General features: G+C 33.3%; 1 protein-coding gene across 8 annotated transcripts in view; it reads right to left on the reverse strand.

The window, feature by feature from the left end:
- Positions 1 to 15,927, reverse strand: part of Exoc4 (exocyst complex component 4) — an 816,538-nt gene that overhangs the window by 730,444 nt on the left and 70,167 nt on the right. For all 8 annotated transcript variants that reach the window (XM_021237603.2, XM_004856313.4, XM_087204413.1 and 5 more), the window contains one exon: positions 12,005 to 12,114. In XM_021237603.2, coding sequence (XP_021093262.2) covers positions 12,005 to 12,114 — 110 coding nt within the window. The remainder of the gene's footprint in view (positions 1 to 12,004; positions 12,115 to 15,927) is intronic.

Genomic DNA, 15,927 nt, shown 5'->3' on the forward strand with positions numbered 1-15,927 from the left:
TCATAGATGAAGAATACTGTCAAAATCCTACCTGTAAAGCTAATATGGGCTAAATATGTTTGGGCCACCAAAGCTGCCATCTTAGTCCAGGGCCAGATAACAAGGAACAGATCATAAAATGTGGACGATCTTAGAAAAGAGAGCCTGCTTGCCTCATTCATTTGGGACACAGTCCAACAGATTAAAAAAAAGGAGAAAAGCAAATTCTTCGCTCTTAATCTGATCTCCCTTCTACCCACCAGGGCTTGCAATGGAAACTGCACCCACTCATTTCCTTTTGGTAGGTAAAGTTACACATGGGGTCACTGTTAAAAAAAAAAAATCAAATCAAATTTAAAATCAGCAAACAATTCAAAACCACACTAAGAACACACCATGATCAAAAAAGGTTTATTCCAAGAATGCAAACTGGCCCAAGATTAGGAAATCCACTATTACCACATATTACTAGATTTAAAGATAAAGAATAGAAAAATGAAAAAGGATGTGCTGTTAATTGACAAAATACAAAAATATACTTTAAACATGAGAAACTGTTCAAGCCCATTCAGAATTTAGAAATGCAAAGTAAAAAATAATGTGATAACATTTTCATCTACCAGTTTAGAAAAAAAAGTAAAAAACATGACAACATATTCTGTTGGCCAGGCTACAGGGAAACAACTATCATACACTGCTACTAGGAATACAGACCAACACTATTCTTCTAAAGGAGAATTTGACAATATCTAATAAAGCTGCAGATCCTTACCTTATACCGTATATAAAAAGTAACACAAAATGGATCAAAGACCTAAATAAGATCTGCAACTATAAAACTCTTAGTAGAAAACACAGGGAGAAAGCCTCAGAAAATTGGATTTGACAAGGAATTCCTGGATATGACCCCAAAAGCACAGGCAAAAAAAAAAAGAGAGAAAACAGACAAATTGTACTAAATCAAAATTAAAAACTTGCTGTGCATCACTAGATACAATCAACACAGTGACAGAGCAACCTATCAAATTAGAGAAAATATCTGAAAATCATGTATCTTAAAAGGAGTTAATATTAAAATAAAAATATCTACAACTCAACAATAAGAAGTAAATAATCAAGAAAAAATTAGCAAAGGACATGAGTGGATGTTTCTTCAAAGCCAATATACAAACAGCCAATAACAACTTGAAAAGATCTTCAACATCACTAATCGTTAGTAAAACACAAGTCAGAACCACAATCAGATATGAGATGTCATATTCATTAGGATGCTTATTACTTTAAAAAATGACAAGTGGAGAGAAACTGGAACTTCTGTGTAAAGTAAGAATGTAGAATTGTACAGCTGCTGAAAAAACAGTATGGCAGTTCCCAAAAAAAGTTAAAAAATAGAACTACACATGATCCAGCAATTCCACTTCTAGTTACACAGTATATTCAAAAGAATAAAAGGCAGATATGAAGGAAATATCTGTACAACCATATTCATAACAGCACTATCACAAGCCCAAAAGTAACTAAAGTGTCTGTCAAAAAAAGAACAAAATGTGGAATACATACAACTGAATAAAAAGAAGGAACCCCTAACACATGCTACAACACAGATACATCTTGAAAATACTAAACCAAGTGAAATTTGCTAGTTACAAAGAACAAATACTATATAATTCCACTTATGTGAGCTATCTAGGGTAGTCAAATTCATAGGAAAAGAAAGTACAGTTAGTTGCCAAAAGTTTAGGAGTGGAGGAAAGGAGGAATTGTTCAATGTATAAAAAATTTCAGTTTTCCAATGAGAAACCTCTAAAGATTGATTCCACAACAATGTAACAAGACTATTGTGCTTAAAAGTTGTTATGATGGTAAATTTTATGCTGTTAAGTTTTTTACCACAATAAAATATTTTAAAGCTTTAGAAAACCTTACATATGGACCGCCCTTGTGATTAAGCTACCTCTGCTCTATCATTTTACTCTAATGATACATTTCAAACAATATGAAAATACATATGCACATTTTCATTGCATCAGATAATGGCAAAATATTGAAAATAACCTAAATACCCATATATAAGAGAGTGGTTGAATTATGGTAAATCAACACAATGCAATACTACACTGGTGTTGAAAAAAAAAGAATGACCAAAATTTCTATGAACTGATATGGAGGGATTTCAGGGTGTACTGCACAGTGAAAACAGCAAAGTACAAGAAAATACACTACCAGACCTGGGATTTAGCTCAGTGGCACTGTGCTTGCCTTGAAAGCAGAAGGTCCTGAGTTCGATCCTTGATACCAAAAAAAGGAAAAAAAAAAAAAAAAAAGAAAGAAAGTACATACCTTTGATGGAAATAGTATATAAGAAAAGATACATTTACCTGCTTGCTTAAGAAAAAAAAAAATATATATATATATACATAGTGTACAAGAAAGAAAAAAGAAAAAAACAGTATGGCTGAACAGCAATAGGGGATAGGTAAAAACAGAAGAGAAAGGATTACAGGATTAGGATAAAAGATTGGGGTTGGAAAAGTGACACTGTCTGAGTGCTTTTTATGTAGTTGTGATGTTTTGAATATTATGTTGTATTATGTACTCCAAAATAATTAAACTCAGCTGGGATGTATGAGAACCCAAATGATACAAAAACAGTAACAAATCAACCGAAATGTACTGCAAGTAAATAACTATAAAATAGGCTGGGGAAGAAAGGACTAATAGTAGATTTTGACTATTTTGACTATAAACACTAAGCTGTATTATATACAAAGAGAATGGTACACAAATATTATAAAGTCAATAAATTTGGTTTTCACTGTATCATAAAGTATTTTTCATGGGTTAGCAATTATGAACACACTTTATGTGTATACTAGGATTACTTAAGTTTTAAAATGAAAATCAGGCTTCTCACTGGGGAAAAGAGGTAGAAATAAGGAAAAGTATAAGGCTAGACATATAATGAGTTGCTTTGGAATTGGAACTGAATTCATGTTTTACATATATGCATATACAGGTAGAAATAGATACAGATCTGTATATTATTTTTGTGTGTATGGTATAAAAATATCCACATATACACAATATACACAACATACAATACATACACAATATACAAAATATTCACACAAACAAAATATCCACATATACAAATATACATATTTGGTTTCAAAATATCATTCTCCAATAAAAGGAACAAGAGTTCCTTAGAAAGATGGTAAAGTCAAAGGCTAAGGCAGGAAATGTACAAGGTGAGCCTGAAATGCCTGGCAGTACATCTGGCAGTACTGGAATGTAAGGCAATGTTCAATACATGATGGGGGTAGTATTGGAAGGACCTACAAGCCACCTTGAAAAAGCTACCTACCAGTTCAGTAACAAACTAAATAATGATGGTTATTGACTATAACCCATAGAATAAAGTAAATATCCATTAATTCATACTGATTGAATGAATGAATGAATACAGAAGACACAAACCAGCATTATTATAGAATTCTAATAAAACAAGAAGAAAGAATGATAGAAAACTACAATTTGGCAAGCACTTTAACATTGCTGCAAGTAACGATCAGCTTGGAATGTTTACTACATTTGAAAAAAATAAAGAGAAATAGATGGTTGGTAACTTTCAAGTATCTCTGCAGCACAGTCAGTGCTAAAACATAAAGGTTAAACTCTATTCTTGAAGCATTTCCAATATAAGATGCATTACTGCCTCTACAGTTGTTATACTATATGTTCCCAACTTTGCAAAAACTAATAAACAAATACAAAGAAAAGGAAAGGGGAAAATGTTTAATTTTTAAGAAACAGAGATAAAATTACTCCTAACTATAGACACTACGATTGTCTACACAGAAAAACCAGGAAAATATTCAAATGTATTTTTCAAATATACTGCTAGAATTGTTCAAATAATTCAGCAAAACTGTTAGGTAGAAAATCAACATAAAAAAAATCAACATGAAAACTGTATAACAAAATAGAAAATATAACAGAAATCATTCACAATAACCACAAACAATGTAAAGAACTCAGAAACACATGTAATGAAAGATAATCAAGACCTTATGGAGCCAAAAATTTAAGTGAAAAGACTATCTCAAGTTCACAGATGGAAAGAGTCCATTAAAGATACAAATTTTTCCTAATTTTAAAAATTAAATACAACACTAAACAAAATCCTAACAGGAGCCAGGTGCGATGGTACACATCTGTAATCGCAGCACTGAGGCTGAAGCAGGAAGATTACCACAAATTCCAGGACAGCCTGGTCTACATAGTCCAGCATGAACTGCAAAGGGAGATCCCACGTCAAAAAACAAAAGCAGGGCCGGGGACTTAGCTCAGTGGTTCCAGCACCTGCCTTGCAAGCGCAAGGTCCTGAGTTCGATCCCCAGTACCAAAAAAAAATAGCAAAAACATCCCAAAAGGACTCTTACTGCAACTTAGCATCTGACTGTAAAATCTACATGAAAGAATAAAGGGCCAAGAATACACTATCTAATTTTGAAGATGAGTGAAATGGAACTACTTCTCTTGCTGGGCATCAAAATAAACAATAAAGCTATAGATATTAAAACAGTGTGGTATTGGCACAGAGATTGATAACAGTCCAGTGGAACAAAAGACTAAAACTCTACATATTATGAAAAATAACTGAAATGGCATTAAAAACCACTGGGAATTTTTGTACTGTCTTTGTGGTTTTTCTACTAATTTAAAAACTATTCTAAAATAAAAAGCACTTATTACAAATTTTAGTCAATGGGGAAAGAATGATCAGCGATGACTGGAATAATTATTATTCATAGGAAAACAAAATTTAGTTCCTAATAAAAACAAATTTCAACTAGCTTAAGACAGGCAAGTTTAAAAAGCAAGTCTAAGGGCCGGGTATTTAGCTCAGTGGTTCTGGTGCCTGCCTCGCAAGCGCAGGTCCCAAGTTCAATCCCTAGTACTGAAAAAAAAAAAAAAAAAAGCAAGTCTATAAAATATTAAAATATATGCAAACATCTTTCATGGAATTGTAGTAGAAAAAGATTTCATAAGGCAGAAGAAATGAGAATTTATATAGGAAAATACTGACAAATTTAGCTACATCAAAATAAAATCTAAAACACTTGATAACAATAAAAATATAAACAAAGTAAGAGAAACTATAACTAGGACATATATGCAAGCAATTCGTTTACAGAAAACAATTAGCATCCACTTAATTTCCTTATACCTTAATGGAAAAAAGAAACAGAATAATAAACTGTGTAAACAACAGACAAAACACAAGAGACCAAAATGGCCCATATATATGGAAAGATGCTTAACTCATTAGAAAACAGGAAATACAATTAAAATAAACAAAACTAAAATAGAAAATATTAAGTTTGTCAGACTTGGAAAAATCAATTTGCAAAAATTAAACACTAACATAAGCAACAGAAAGGTCAATTTGAAAAACAAAAGCTCATGCAACTGCTCAGAGGCATCTGCATTGATTCAATCACTTTAAAAAGCAATTTGATTAGAAAAAATTATTTCAAATGCAACAAATGTTTGAGGTTATAGATACATTTAATATTAATTAAACACTGAAAAATGTATAATGTATCTAAGCATCACATAGCACCTGGTTATTATGCACATTTTTGTTTTCAACATATTGGGTGAAACATCAATTTCCTTTTTAAAACAAAAAAAAAGCAAGGGGCTGGGGATTTAGTTCAGTGGTTCCACTGCCTGCTCCACAAGTGCAAGGACCCGAGTTGGATCCCAGTACCAAAAAAAAAAAAAACAATTATGAAAAATAAAGTTTAAAATGCACAACATTCCTATAAGGACAAACATACATGTGCAACCTAGGAGTAGGGCTTCTCTAACTTTTGGGCATCATGACATACATGGGAAAAAAAAGTACTTATGGAGCACAAAGGGGTAAATGGAAGTGGTTGCATGTGACTAGAGATGATTTGCCTAGGGATTCTGACTGCCTCAAAGGTTGAATGAACGGTTCAGTACCTCAGATATATCCACAACTGGAATGCACGAGATCAATGGGTAGGTGGGAAATAAGAATACCCATTGCTATAAGGTTCACAATAAAAAAAAACTGAAAACAATGTATACTTTCCTATCTATAGGGGGAATAAACTGTGATCTATTATATAGTGAAATGCTATATACCAGTTGAAATTAATAAACCAAAGCTACACTGTCATCTGAGAAAATTTTTAAACTGTGATGAGTAAAAATTCCAAGTATATAGTAGAACAGTGTATATTTACACAATTTCCTAAATGCTTAAAATATTCAAAACAATAATACAATTTGTACATGTATATAAATATATAAACATTTATATATACACACATATGTGAATATATTTAAACAGTTTCTATATACCTACACCACATATATATGCATATGCATAGTAAAAGTATGAAAACATGTAGGAAAAAGATACACAGAATGATTTCAAAATAATAACCACCTCTGAGGTAGAAGACAGAAGAAATTTAGGAAAGACTCATACTCTTATAAATACCTTCAATTACACCTACAATGTTTTGATTTTGGAAGGGAGGAAGGGAGGGAGGGAGGGAGGGAGGGAAGGAGGGAAGGAGGGAAGGAAGGAAGGAAGGAAGGAAGGAAGGAAGGAAGGAAGGAAGGAAAGAAGGAAGGAATGGAGGGAGGAGCCCAGCCACACAACTGACTTTGAGCCAGGCCTGGTGGAACAGGACTGTAATTGCAGCACTCTAGGAGGCTGAGGCAGGAAGACTGTAAATTCAACCCTGGCCTAATCAACTTAGTGATTTAGTGAGACCCTGTTTCAAAAAATAAAAATGGGCTGGTGATATTTCTCTGTGTGAAGGCCCTAGGTTCACTCCCTAATACCAAAACAACTAAAATAAACAAAATGTAAAAAGACTTTGAAGTGAACAGGAAAAAAAATTATAATTTATTAATCTACTGGGAAACATATGGGGTGATGGATATATTTATCTCTAAAATACGAATAATGCAATGTCCTTATTTTATTTTATAATAACATTTATAATGAAAACATTTTAAATATCTGGCCTCATTCTATTTTTACATTTAGAAATACACAAACTATGAATTTATTATTGAACTTGGCCTCCCTTACATATATTCTTCAAGGGCACTTATGATCAAACATAGAAATCAACAATCGCATTTCACAAAAACATATACAAAGACATTTTAGGAACAGTTGACTTAAAATGCCAAGGAAGGCTCTAACCTAAGGACAGAAGTAAATCAAAAGGTATCACATTTATTATTTTGGAGAGTCAGATCTTCACTATTTTTTACATATGAGTTCTAAGAGGAGAAATTCCATCTCCTTTTACATTAGGATACTTAGCACCTACACCATGTAGAGAGAGTCTTAAACACTGAGCTTCAGACAAGACTTTATGGAATAAAATACATATCAGGAAAATAACAACAAATGAAAAAATCATTTAATCTGTGTTTTCTCTAGGTTTTATTGCTTAACCTATGTTGGTGCAAAAAAGGAAAGAAGTCCACTTTCATTATAGCAACAATCACAGCAATCACAGCAGGAATGTGAATAAAATGAATAAAGAATCCACAGATGAAATGCCTTTGTACCCATGGAGTAACTGCTCAGTCAAAATGGTCCAAAGGCATTTTGCCAAATGAAAGGACATACTGGGAATCCAAAAGCTTGAACCAACATTTGTACTACGACTATTGGCTTTTCTCCACACTTCTCCTATCTTCTATCTAAGTTATAGTTTCACTGCTACATCTAAATTAAAAAATAGTTTCCCTGTACGTTTCAAAATACTGTGATGAGAAAAATAAGGCAAAGATTTGAAAAATGCATCACCTGCATATTTAGAGTGGTAACAGCATGAGGCCAGGATCCATCAATAACCATCTTGGTCAAATATGGATTAATCAGGCAATCTGCCTGGAATCAGTTTCCAGATTTATAAAATGATTTTTAAAATAATGCACAATTAACTGGACTATAAGTAATTTGTCTTACGTATACTAGCATAGTTTCTCTTTCAGCAAACTGCATGGCTATACTTCTGCCTATTAGTCTATTAGCTTGTCTTACTGATTTATATAGATTCTTCATAAATTCTGGATACTTAACCTCCACTGACAAATGCCAATGTACATAGACTCTTCTTTCTGTCAGTTGTTGTTCATTATCTACCCAGTTCTTTATTATGCTATTTCTTTTCTTCAGTAATATGTAGTACGAAAGCTAAGTGGATGCGAATCATTTTTTGTTAATTTATTATTTGCTTCTGTGACTTAACTTTGTATTTTGTAAGTAAGTGTTAAGTAAATGTCTGTAAGTAAATGTTTTATTTTCTAATTAAGTGATATATACACATACATCAGTCTATACAACTTTTATAATACATTAAATATGCGACCATGCACTTAAATATATACATTAAATTTAAATATGCACTTAATTATATTATATTACACTTAACTATAACAGATTAAAATACAATAATTATAATTGTAATGATAATAGCACCATAGGACTGTTGCATCTGTTAAATAAAATATACTTTGCAAACTATCACTTAAAAAGTATGACAGAAAATCTCTCATAGAAAAGTCATTCACAACTCTACCTCTAAAAGAGACATCTAAAAAATGACTCATTCACAAGCCATCAAAATTTTCATTAAATTAATAATAACCTGAAAGTTCTCAGGAATCACCTCCAACCTTAATTTATGGCACCCCAATGGGAAATCTGTTCTACCTAGGGATTCCCCATTGGAACTTCCTCTATGAAAGTGTCAATTCTAATGAATTACACTCTCAATCCTACTGTTTCACAAGATGAGAGGGAAGCTTTAAGAGCCTATGTTAAATTCCCTGCTGAAAGTGGCCGTTACTTTCCAGACTGACTTGCAGAGAACTGTACAAATAGACTTGTAGGACTTACTGTTCTTTATTAAGAAAGTGACAAAATTTCTGCCCTTTGTTATAGTATATTTCATCAGTCCCATGATTTTACATGTACTTCGCGACATTTTATTCAGTCTCTACATAATTTACATCTTCCTCATTTATACAATCTCCTTTAATAGCGTGATCCAGATTAATATAGTACCAAAGACTAGAACAGAAATTACTTAAAAAGAATTCACTACATAATTTCAAGTCAAATTTTTCATGTGTTTGTTACTAAACATAACTTAAGTCAGAAAATCAGCAATGTAGAGTTTGGTAAGCAGAATAATAGTTCTCCAAAGATATCCATTCCTAACCATTAAAGCTTGTGTATAGATTACCCTACAAGACAAAGGAAACTTTGCATATGTGATTAAGTTCAAAAACCTTCAGATGGATATATTTTCCTGAATTGTCCAGATAGACTCAATCTAATCACAGGAATCCTCAAAAGAGAAAAAAGTGAGTCAAAAAGATGCAACTTGTAGGGCCGGGGATTTAGCTCAGTGGAAGGAGGCTATAAGCCAAGCAATGTGACACAGCCTATAGGAGCTGGAAAAGGCAAAGAAATATGTCCCTCCTAGAAAGGCCAGGAAAAAGCATACCTCTGCCAGTACTTTGATTTTTTAATCAAAGTACTGTTTGATTTTTGACCTGTATGATTTTTGACCTACAAAACTGTGCGATAATAAATTCATGTTGCTTAAGCCACTGCATTTGTGTGAATATTAAACTATACACAAAAAATATCTAACTTATTTTTAGCAAAAAAAAAAAACAAAAACTGATTAGAAGAGCATACTCTGGAGCCCATATCCTGAGTTGAAATAAGGTCTGCCACTTACCACCTTTATAATTTTAAGCCAATTATTAACCTCCATATGCCTCAGTTTTCTCATCTATAAGTAGGGCTTCTAATATTTTAATAAATAATATATTTACTTTCTTTTTCATTCACTCACAGAAAAATTATAAAATCAACTCTCCAAAATAGTCAAGGAAGGGGTGGGGATTTAGCTCAGTGGTGCCACTGCCTGCTTTGCAAGTGCAAGGTCCTGAGTTCAATCCCCAGTACCAAAAAAAAATTAATTAATTAAACAAAATAGTCAAGGAAATAACCCCTTCTAGAAAGAAATCTTTGTACATATTTCTAAAAGCCATTTTCTTAATGGTATCTACTTCATTAAACTACGATATGGTTCTTCAAGAGTTGTTCCTAATAAGGCCAAAGTGTCACCGTGAACTCTACCAAGTAACCAATGCTTACCGTAGGATCTGACAGGAAAAGTGCTCATCAAAAAGTAAAGGCTACTTATTAAAAATAATAAATGTAGCAAAATTAGTTTCTACTTGAATTGGGCATAATTGCCATTTTTCATTTATGTGATATTTATACTGTACTTTCATTTAAAAAGCCTGCCACATCATTTCATTATCAATTAAAATTTTTGACTCAGCAACATTTACAGAAATTAATATAATCAAGCTAAGGAGCAATGATTCACATGACAAAAACTCAAAGATGTAACGATTGGTAACTTCCAAAAAACTACAGAGGTAAAATATAAATCAAAAGTGTAAAATATTTTTAATTCATAACTACACTCCACAAAATTTCAAAGTATTGTCAAACCCTGAAAAGCAATAGTACATCAGAAAAAGATAAAAAGAATAAGCCTTTTCTAACTTTATGGAGACTAAACTAGAGTATAAACTTTTTTAAGGTATCATAATAAAAATTAGTGTTTGGAACTTTCTAAGAACTCAGTAACTTAGTAAACTGACCAAAGAAAAATTTTTATAAAACAATTTCTATAATTTTCTCCAGTAGAATAAACTTCAAGATTCCAAGCCTAAATAACCCTAAATTTAATTAAATGACATTTTAAAGGCTAATGAAATACGTCCTAGTAACAATGACATATTGTTAAGCTTTCAAAACAAATACATTTTTTAGTTACACAAATGTATTGATTGAATCCAAATTAGTCTAACTTTTCTACTTTCACTTTATGGTAAGCTCTACAAAATTGTAGATCTTAATTAGATCTAGTTAGATCTTTTTTTTTTTTTTTTTTTTTTGGTACCAGGGATCGATCTCAGGTCCTTGCACTTGCAAGGCAGGCGCCAGAACCACTGAGCTAAATACCCGGCCCAAGTTAGGTCTTAATTAGATACAAACTAATATCTAGAAAGGTGATTAACCCACATAAGTATTTTTTTGAAAGAGACTTAGGATTTTGGCTGCCACATGGGCACCTGAAAAGCATCACACAAGGTACATCCAATCCTTGCATTCCCAACCAAAAGCTGCAAATATGCTGAGAAACCCTTTGCAGAGATCCAGAAACTCTCTAGTTCTGGCTAAAGGGCACCCCCGACAGATGGGGCAGGTTTAAGCTACTCCAGAAGATTCCCCTAAATCTTTACATTCATCCATCAAAGTAAACCCCTCCCATTCTTAACCTTAAACATATACCAAAATGGCTCTCTTGCCTTATTCAGCAGGACACTAGATTACCCCCCTAAAAAAACTAATTTATGGATATTTCTTCAAAATGTGTTCTGTTTGTACACATGTGTGAAGATACATTAGGAAGTAGTGAGGCCACTAGAAGATATAAAAGGAAACAAGTCAGAGGACAGGAGTCACAAACTTAAAAGCTCTCAAGAACTGGCAATGAAATGTAATACATGAAACTAGATAAAAGCTCATAGGAACAAGAGAGGTTATAGAAACCAGAAAAGTACATGCTCTACCAAAAAGCACTCAAATGCAACTTTAGCAATTCAAACAGTGCTAGTGAAACAAAACATCCACAGCTAGAATCCACAGGCAGGCCATGGTTAACTGCCAGTTTTCAACCCTGATAATGCAACAGGCCCAGCCAATGGTTGTATACTGTATTTCCTGTGAGGGTCACAGATGGCTCATCACAGACTCCAAGGCCCTCCCTGCCCTAGCCACACCAGCCCCCACAGTTTTTTCCTAGGCTTTGTAGCTATACTAAAAAGTTCAATGACTGAATAATGAAAAACTTACCAACTGAGCTTCCTGCAGTAGAATACTGAGCAGTATCTAGAAATTTTCGTGGAGTAGGGAGATTTGTAACATCAATCAGAGGGCCAGGAGAGGTATCCTTCACATGGGTGCTGCAGAGGAGAAAGAGCAGCAGTTAGCACTTTCTCCAAAAACCAAATGAAATGCCATTCAGTACCCACCCCTTATCACTTTCCTTTTGATAGTGACCCTTCTTTATCCTGTGACTTCAAACATCTCCCAAGCATATTCCCACTAAGTGGTAACTGTCACATCCAGGGATATAAATACATATTCTAAGTGTTCCAAGTACTTATTTTCTTTTTTCACTTTGATGCTTCTTTAACAAAATTACTATAAGGATATCCTGGATCATCTGAATGTTCACCATATAATGATATAATATGCCAAACAATTGTACTACCCTCCTTTGCATCTGTATTAAAGATTATTTTATCCCCAACAAAAGTACAAATGACACTATGTCAAGATAATTAATGAAGGTTTAACAATACTTAAACCTTGTCTAGACTTGTGTTTTTCAAGTTAGTTTTTGAGATATTTGGGGATTCACTACTTTCAGTTGTTTTAAAAGAGACTCACCGGGCCGGGGATTTAGCTCAGTGGTTTCGCCGCCTACTGCACAAGCGCAAGGACCCAAGTTTGATCCCCAGTACCAAAAAAAATAAAAAATAAAATAAAATAAAAGAGGCTTATCAATTTCAACAAGTTGAGAATCACTACAATAAAAGCTGATTTAAGAAATCTCTAACAAGTTTATTTAGTATATACCTTTTTCAATAATACCCTACCCTCTCATCTTGATGATTAAAACATGCTGATTTTAAATTATGCAAAGATTATACAAAACACAATTAAATTTTCAAGGTAACTCATTATTCAAAAGCACTTATAAAGTGCAAGAATGTAGGCAATGCCAAGGCAAATGAAACCTGGGTCCTGCCCCTCAAAAAGCTCAATCATCTACTCATACTGTATCTACCACAGAAGAGCTTGTCCAAGTCCACTCTCAATGGTATGGAAGCCAAGGCCACAAGTCTCACTTTTTTTCAGTCTAGAAACACAACAGCAGTAGACTTGATTTTCAAAGTAGATCAAAAAGGAAGAGTAGGCCAAGGGTGGCAGGACCACCCACACCCATGGGAAAGATCTCTCCAAACAGGATGGAGGGATGTATACAACTGTATACACCTGAATCCCTCCCGCCAAGAGTGAATATATCCCCATCTCCTTCCCACACTGCTTTTGGTATGTGAATATTTTAATTCATTTATGTTTTTTGTAGTGCTTAGGATCAAACCCAGGGCCTTATATATGGTAGGCAAGCAGTGTACTACTGAGCTATACCATCAACACTGTGTTTATTTTTAAAGTAATTTTATTTTTATGGCACCGGGGATGGAACTCAGGACCTTGTGCTTGTAAGACAGGTGCAGCACCACTGAGATAAACCCCCAGCTCTTTTAAAGTAATTTTTTAAAGGCATGTTTTCAGAAAAAATTTTTTACAACAAGCTTTGTTAAAAAGCAAAATTATCACTTAAAGTATTACTATTTTTACTGTTAATAATGTGTGAACCATTGTCCTAATTCTTGAGGATGATTATTAACAGTCATTCACTTGTTCCTTTTCCTTTGTTAAAGGAAAGGGGGAACCATTACTCAAACAATTCTTAAGCATCAGTTAGTGTTCGGCACTGTGCTCAGTGCTAAAGAAGCAAGTATGAAGAAGATAGGAGCTAAACCAAACTTAGCAGTATTCAAATAGTTACAGTCACTCACAGGTTAACACTATATAAAACTCAAATGCAGTATAAGATATAAAAGTAACAAAAACAGCATTTAGCAGGAATTGAACTGGCATAGTTTCAGTAACTCTTTTCTACCAAGTTATACATTATCTAAATTACCTTAAGAAAACCCAAAAGTCCTGAAATCCAATGGTATATCATAATTTATATTTTTATAAAATCAACTAGATCCTAGATTTATCATTTTTCATCTTTTCTGTCTACTTTGGTTGTCTCATTTTTTTACTCTCAACTACATCACCCTCTTTTACATGAATTTTATTCACAATTAGAAAACCAGCTTTACACATTGCTCTATCCCCCAAGAAAACACATGCCTACAAAAACAATCACTGAGGTTTACAGTGCCATTACTGAATAATTAAGAAAAAAATTAACTTCAATTTTATATAACAGAAAAGTTGTAGAATTCATTTTATAAATATTTAAATAACAAAGTAGTGGAGTTATCTGTAAAAGAGGATAAGTAACAGCAGTAAAATTCAGATATATGTATAGCTGGAATACTGCCTGCCAAGCCTAATTAATAATAAAGCAATACAGTTAGTGCATATTGTGTGTGCACAATGATATATGTATACACATGGGTATAATAGCATATACTTCTATGAATACAGATGTGCATATATAATTCACTTTAGATGAAAATCTATGATTATTTTCTCAGTTTTAATCTACAAAATGTGCTTCAGTTAACTACAGAGTAACAAACAGTTTGCCATTTCAACCTTGAAAAGCATAACCTCTCAAATATAATCAGAGCCAGAAGGGTCCTCAAACTCCATCAATAAACTTTTAGAAAAAAAGTCAATTTACTGCAAAACTATCTTCATAGACTCATTCCCCTCCCTCTCTCTAAACTTTTCCACTTAGGCCTCAATTTTCTCCTTTGTGAACACTAACAAAAAGACAGGAAACTCTGGAAATAATTTTTAGGTTTTGTTTTTTTCTTGTTCTCTGGAAGGATTAAGTTTCAAAAGTTCCAGAAAAAAGGGCACACACTCAGTCATCTAGTGACTACAGGCATGAAGCTCAGTAGAGAAGTAGGTATTGATATACACAGAGTATCATAAAATATTAGGGACCATATTTTTCATTTCAAAAGAGAGAAAAAGACCTCCTCTTACCACATATCATAGATGAAGTTCAGAAGGTATTAATTCCTTTAAAGAGTTATGAATCTCTCAAAGTATTTTAGAAAACAAAAAGTGAAATTAAAAAATGTATTGTTCTTTTTAAGTTTGTAATATGAATGCTCTGAACTGCTTTGTTTTGAAAGAAATAGTATTGAGAAGAGCTATTTTATTTTTAAACACTACACATGATTACAAACTTTTACTTTAAATCTATTAAAATCATTCATACCTAGACAACAGCTAAGGTACACTAAACCCCACCTGGAATAATACATAATAGTTGCACCAAAATCAATTCTATATTGTGAGTGCATGTGTTTTTCTATTTAATAATATAGTGAAGGACAGGAAAACTATAAAGCAAATTAACCTGCACTAAAAACAAGCAACTACGGCCACCATAACCCAAAGGACTTTTTGGCCATTAATCAACCATCCAACTAGTAAGGATGTGCCTCTAAATATGCTCGATTTCAAAATATCAATCCATGAAAACTGTTCCTTTATTAAAAAGAAGGGTTAGAAGTGCTTAACAGCTTATGAAACATTTGCTTTTTTTTTTTTGGTACCAGTGATCGAGCTCAGGACCTTGTGCTAAATCCCCGGCCCCATTAGCTTTTTTTTTTTGGTACTGGGGATTGAACTTGGGTCCTTGCACTTGGAAGGCAGGTAGTGGAACCACTGAGCTAAACCCCCAGCCCCATCCATTTGCTTTTTAATTAGAGCATATTTCTGTTCCTTCACTTAGTAGTAAATGAGCCCAACTATGTCTGAAATTTATAGCTGTAGCTCATTTGGCTGATTTTATTGTCAAACCAGAGACTGAAAGAGGTGAGCAGAACCCTAAGCTGTAAATCTAGTTACTAATATATTCACCTCTATAACCAGAACAGCTGGCAGAGTACCTGTCATAAAGGTATGCTGAATCAGACTGAGCTGAGAAATATCTTTCAAAGATA

The sequence above is a fragment of the Heterocephalus glaber genome, unplaced genomic scaffold (genome assembly GCF_053883595.1).
Source record: "Heterocephalus glaber isolate CG9 unplaced genomic scaffold, H.glaber_assembly_v1.0 deba00000546, whole genome shotgun sequence".
In the NCBI taxonomy this organism is placed as follows: domain Eukaryota; kingdom Metazoa; phylum Chordata; class Mammalia; order Rodentia; family Bathyergidae; genus Heterocephalus; species Heterocephalus glaber.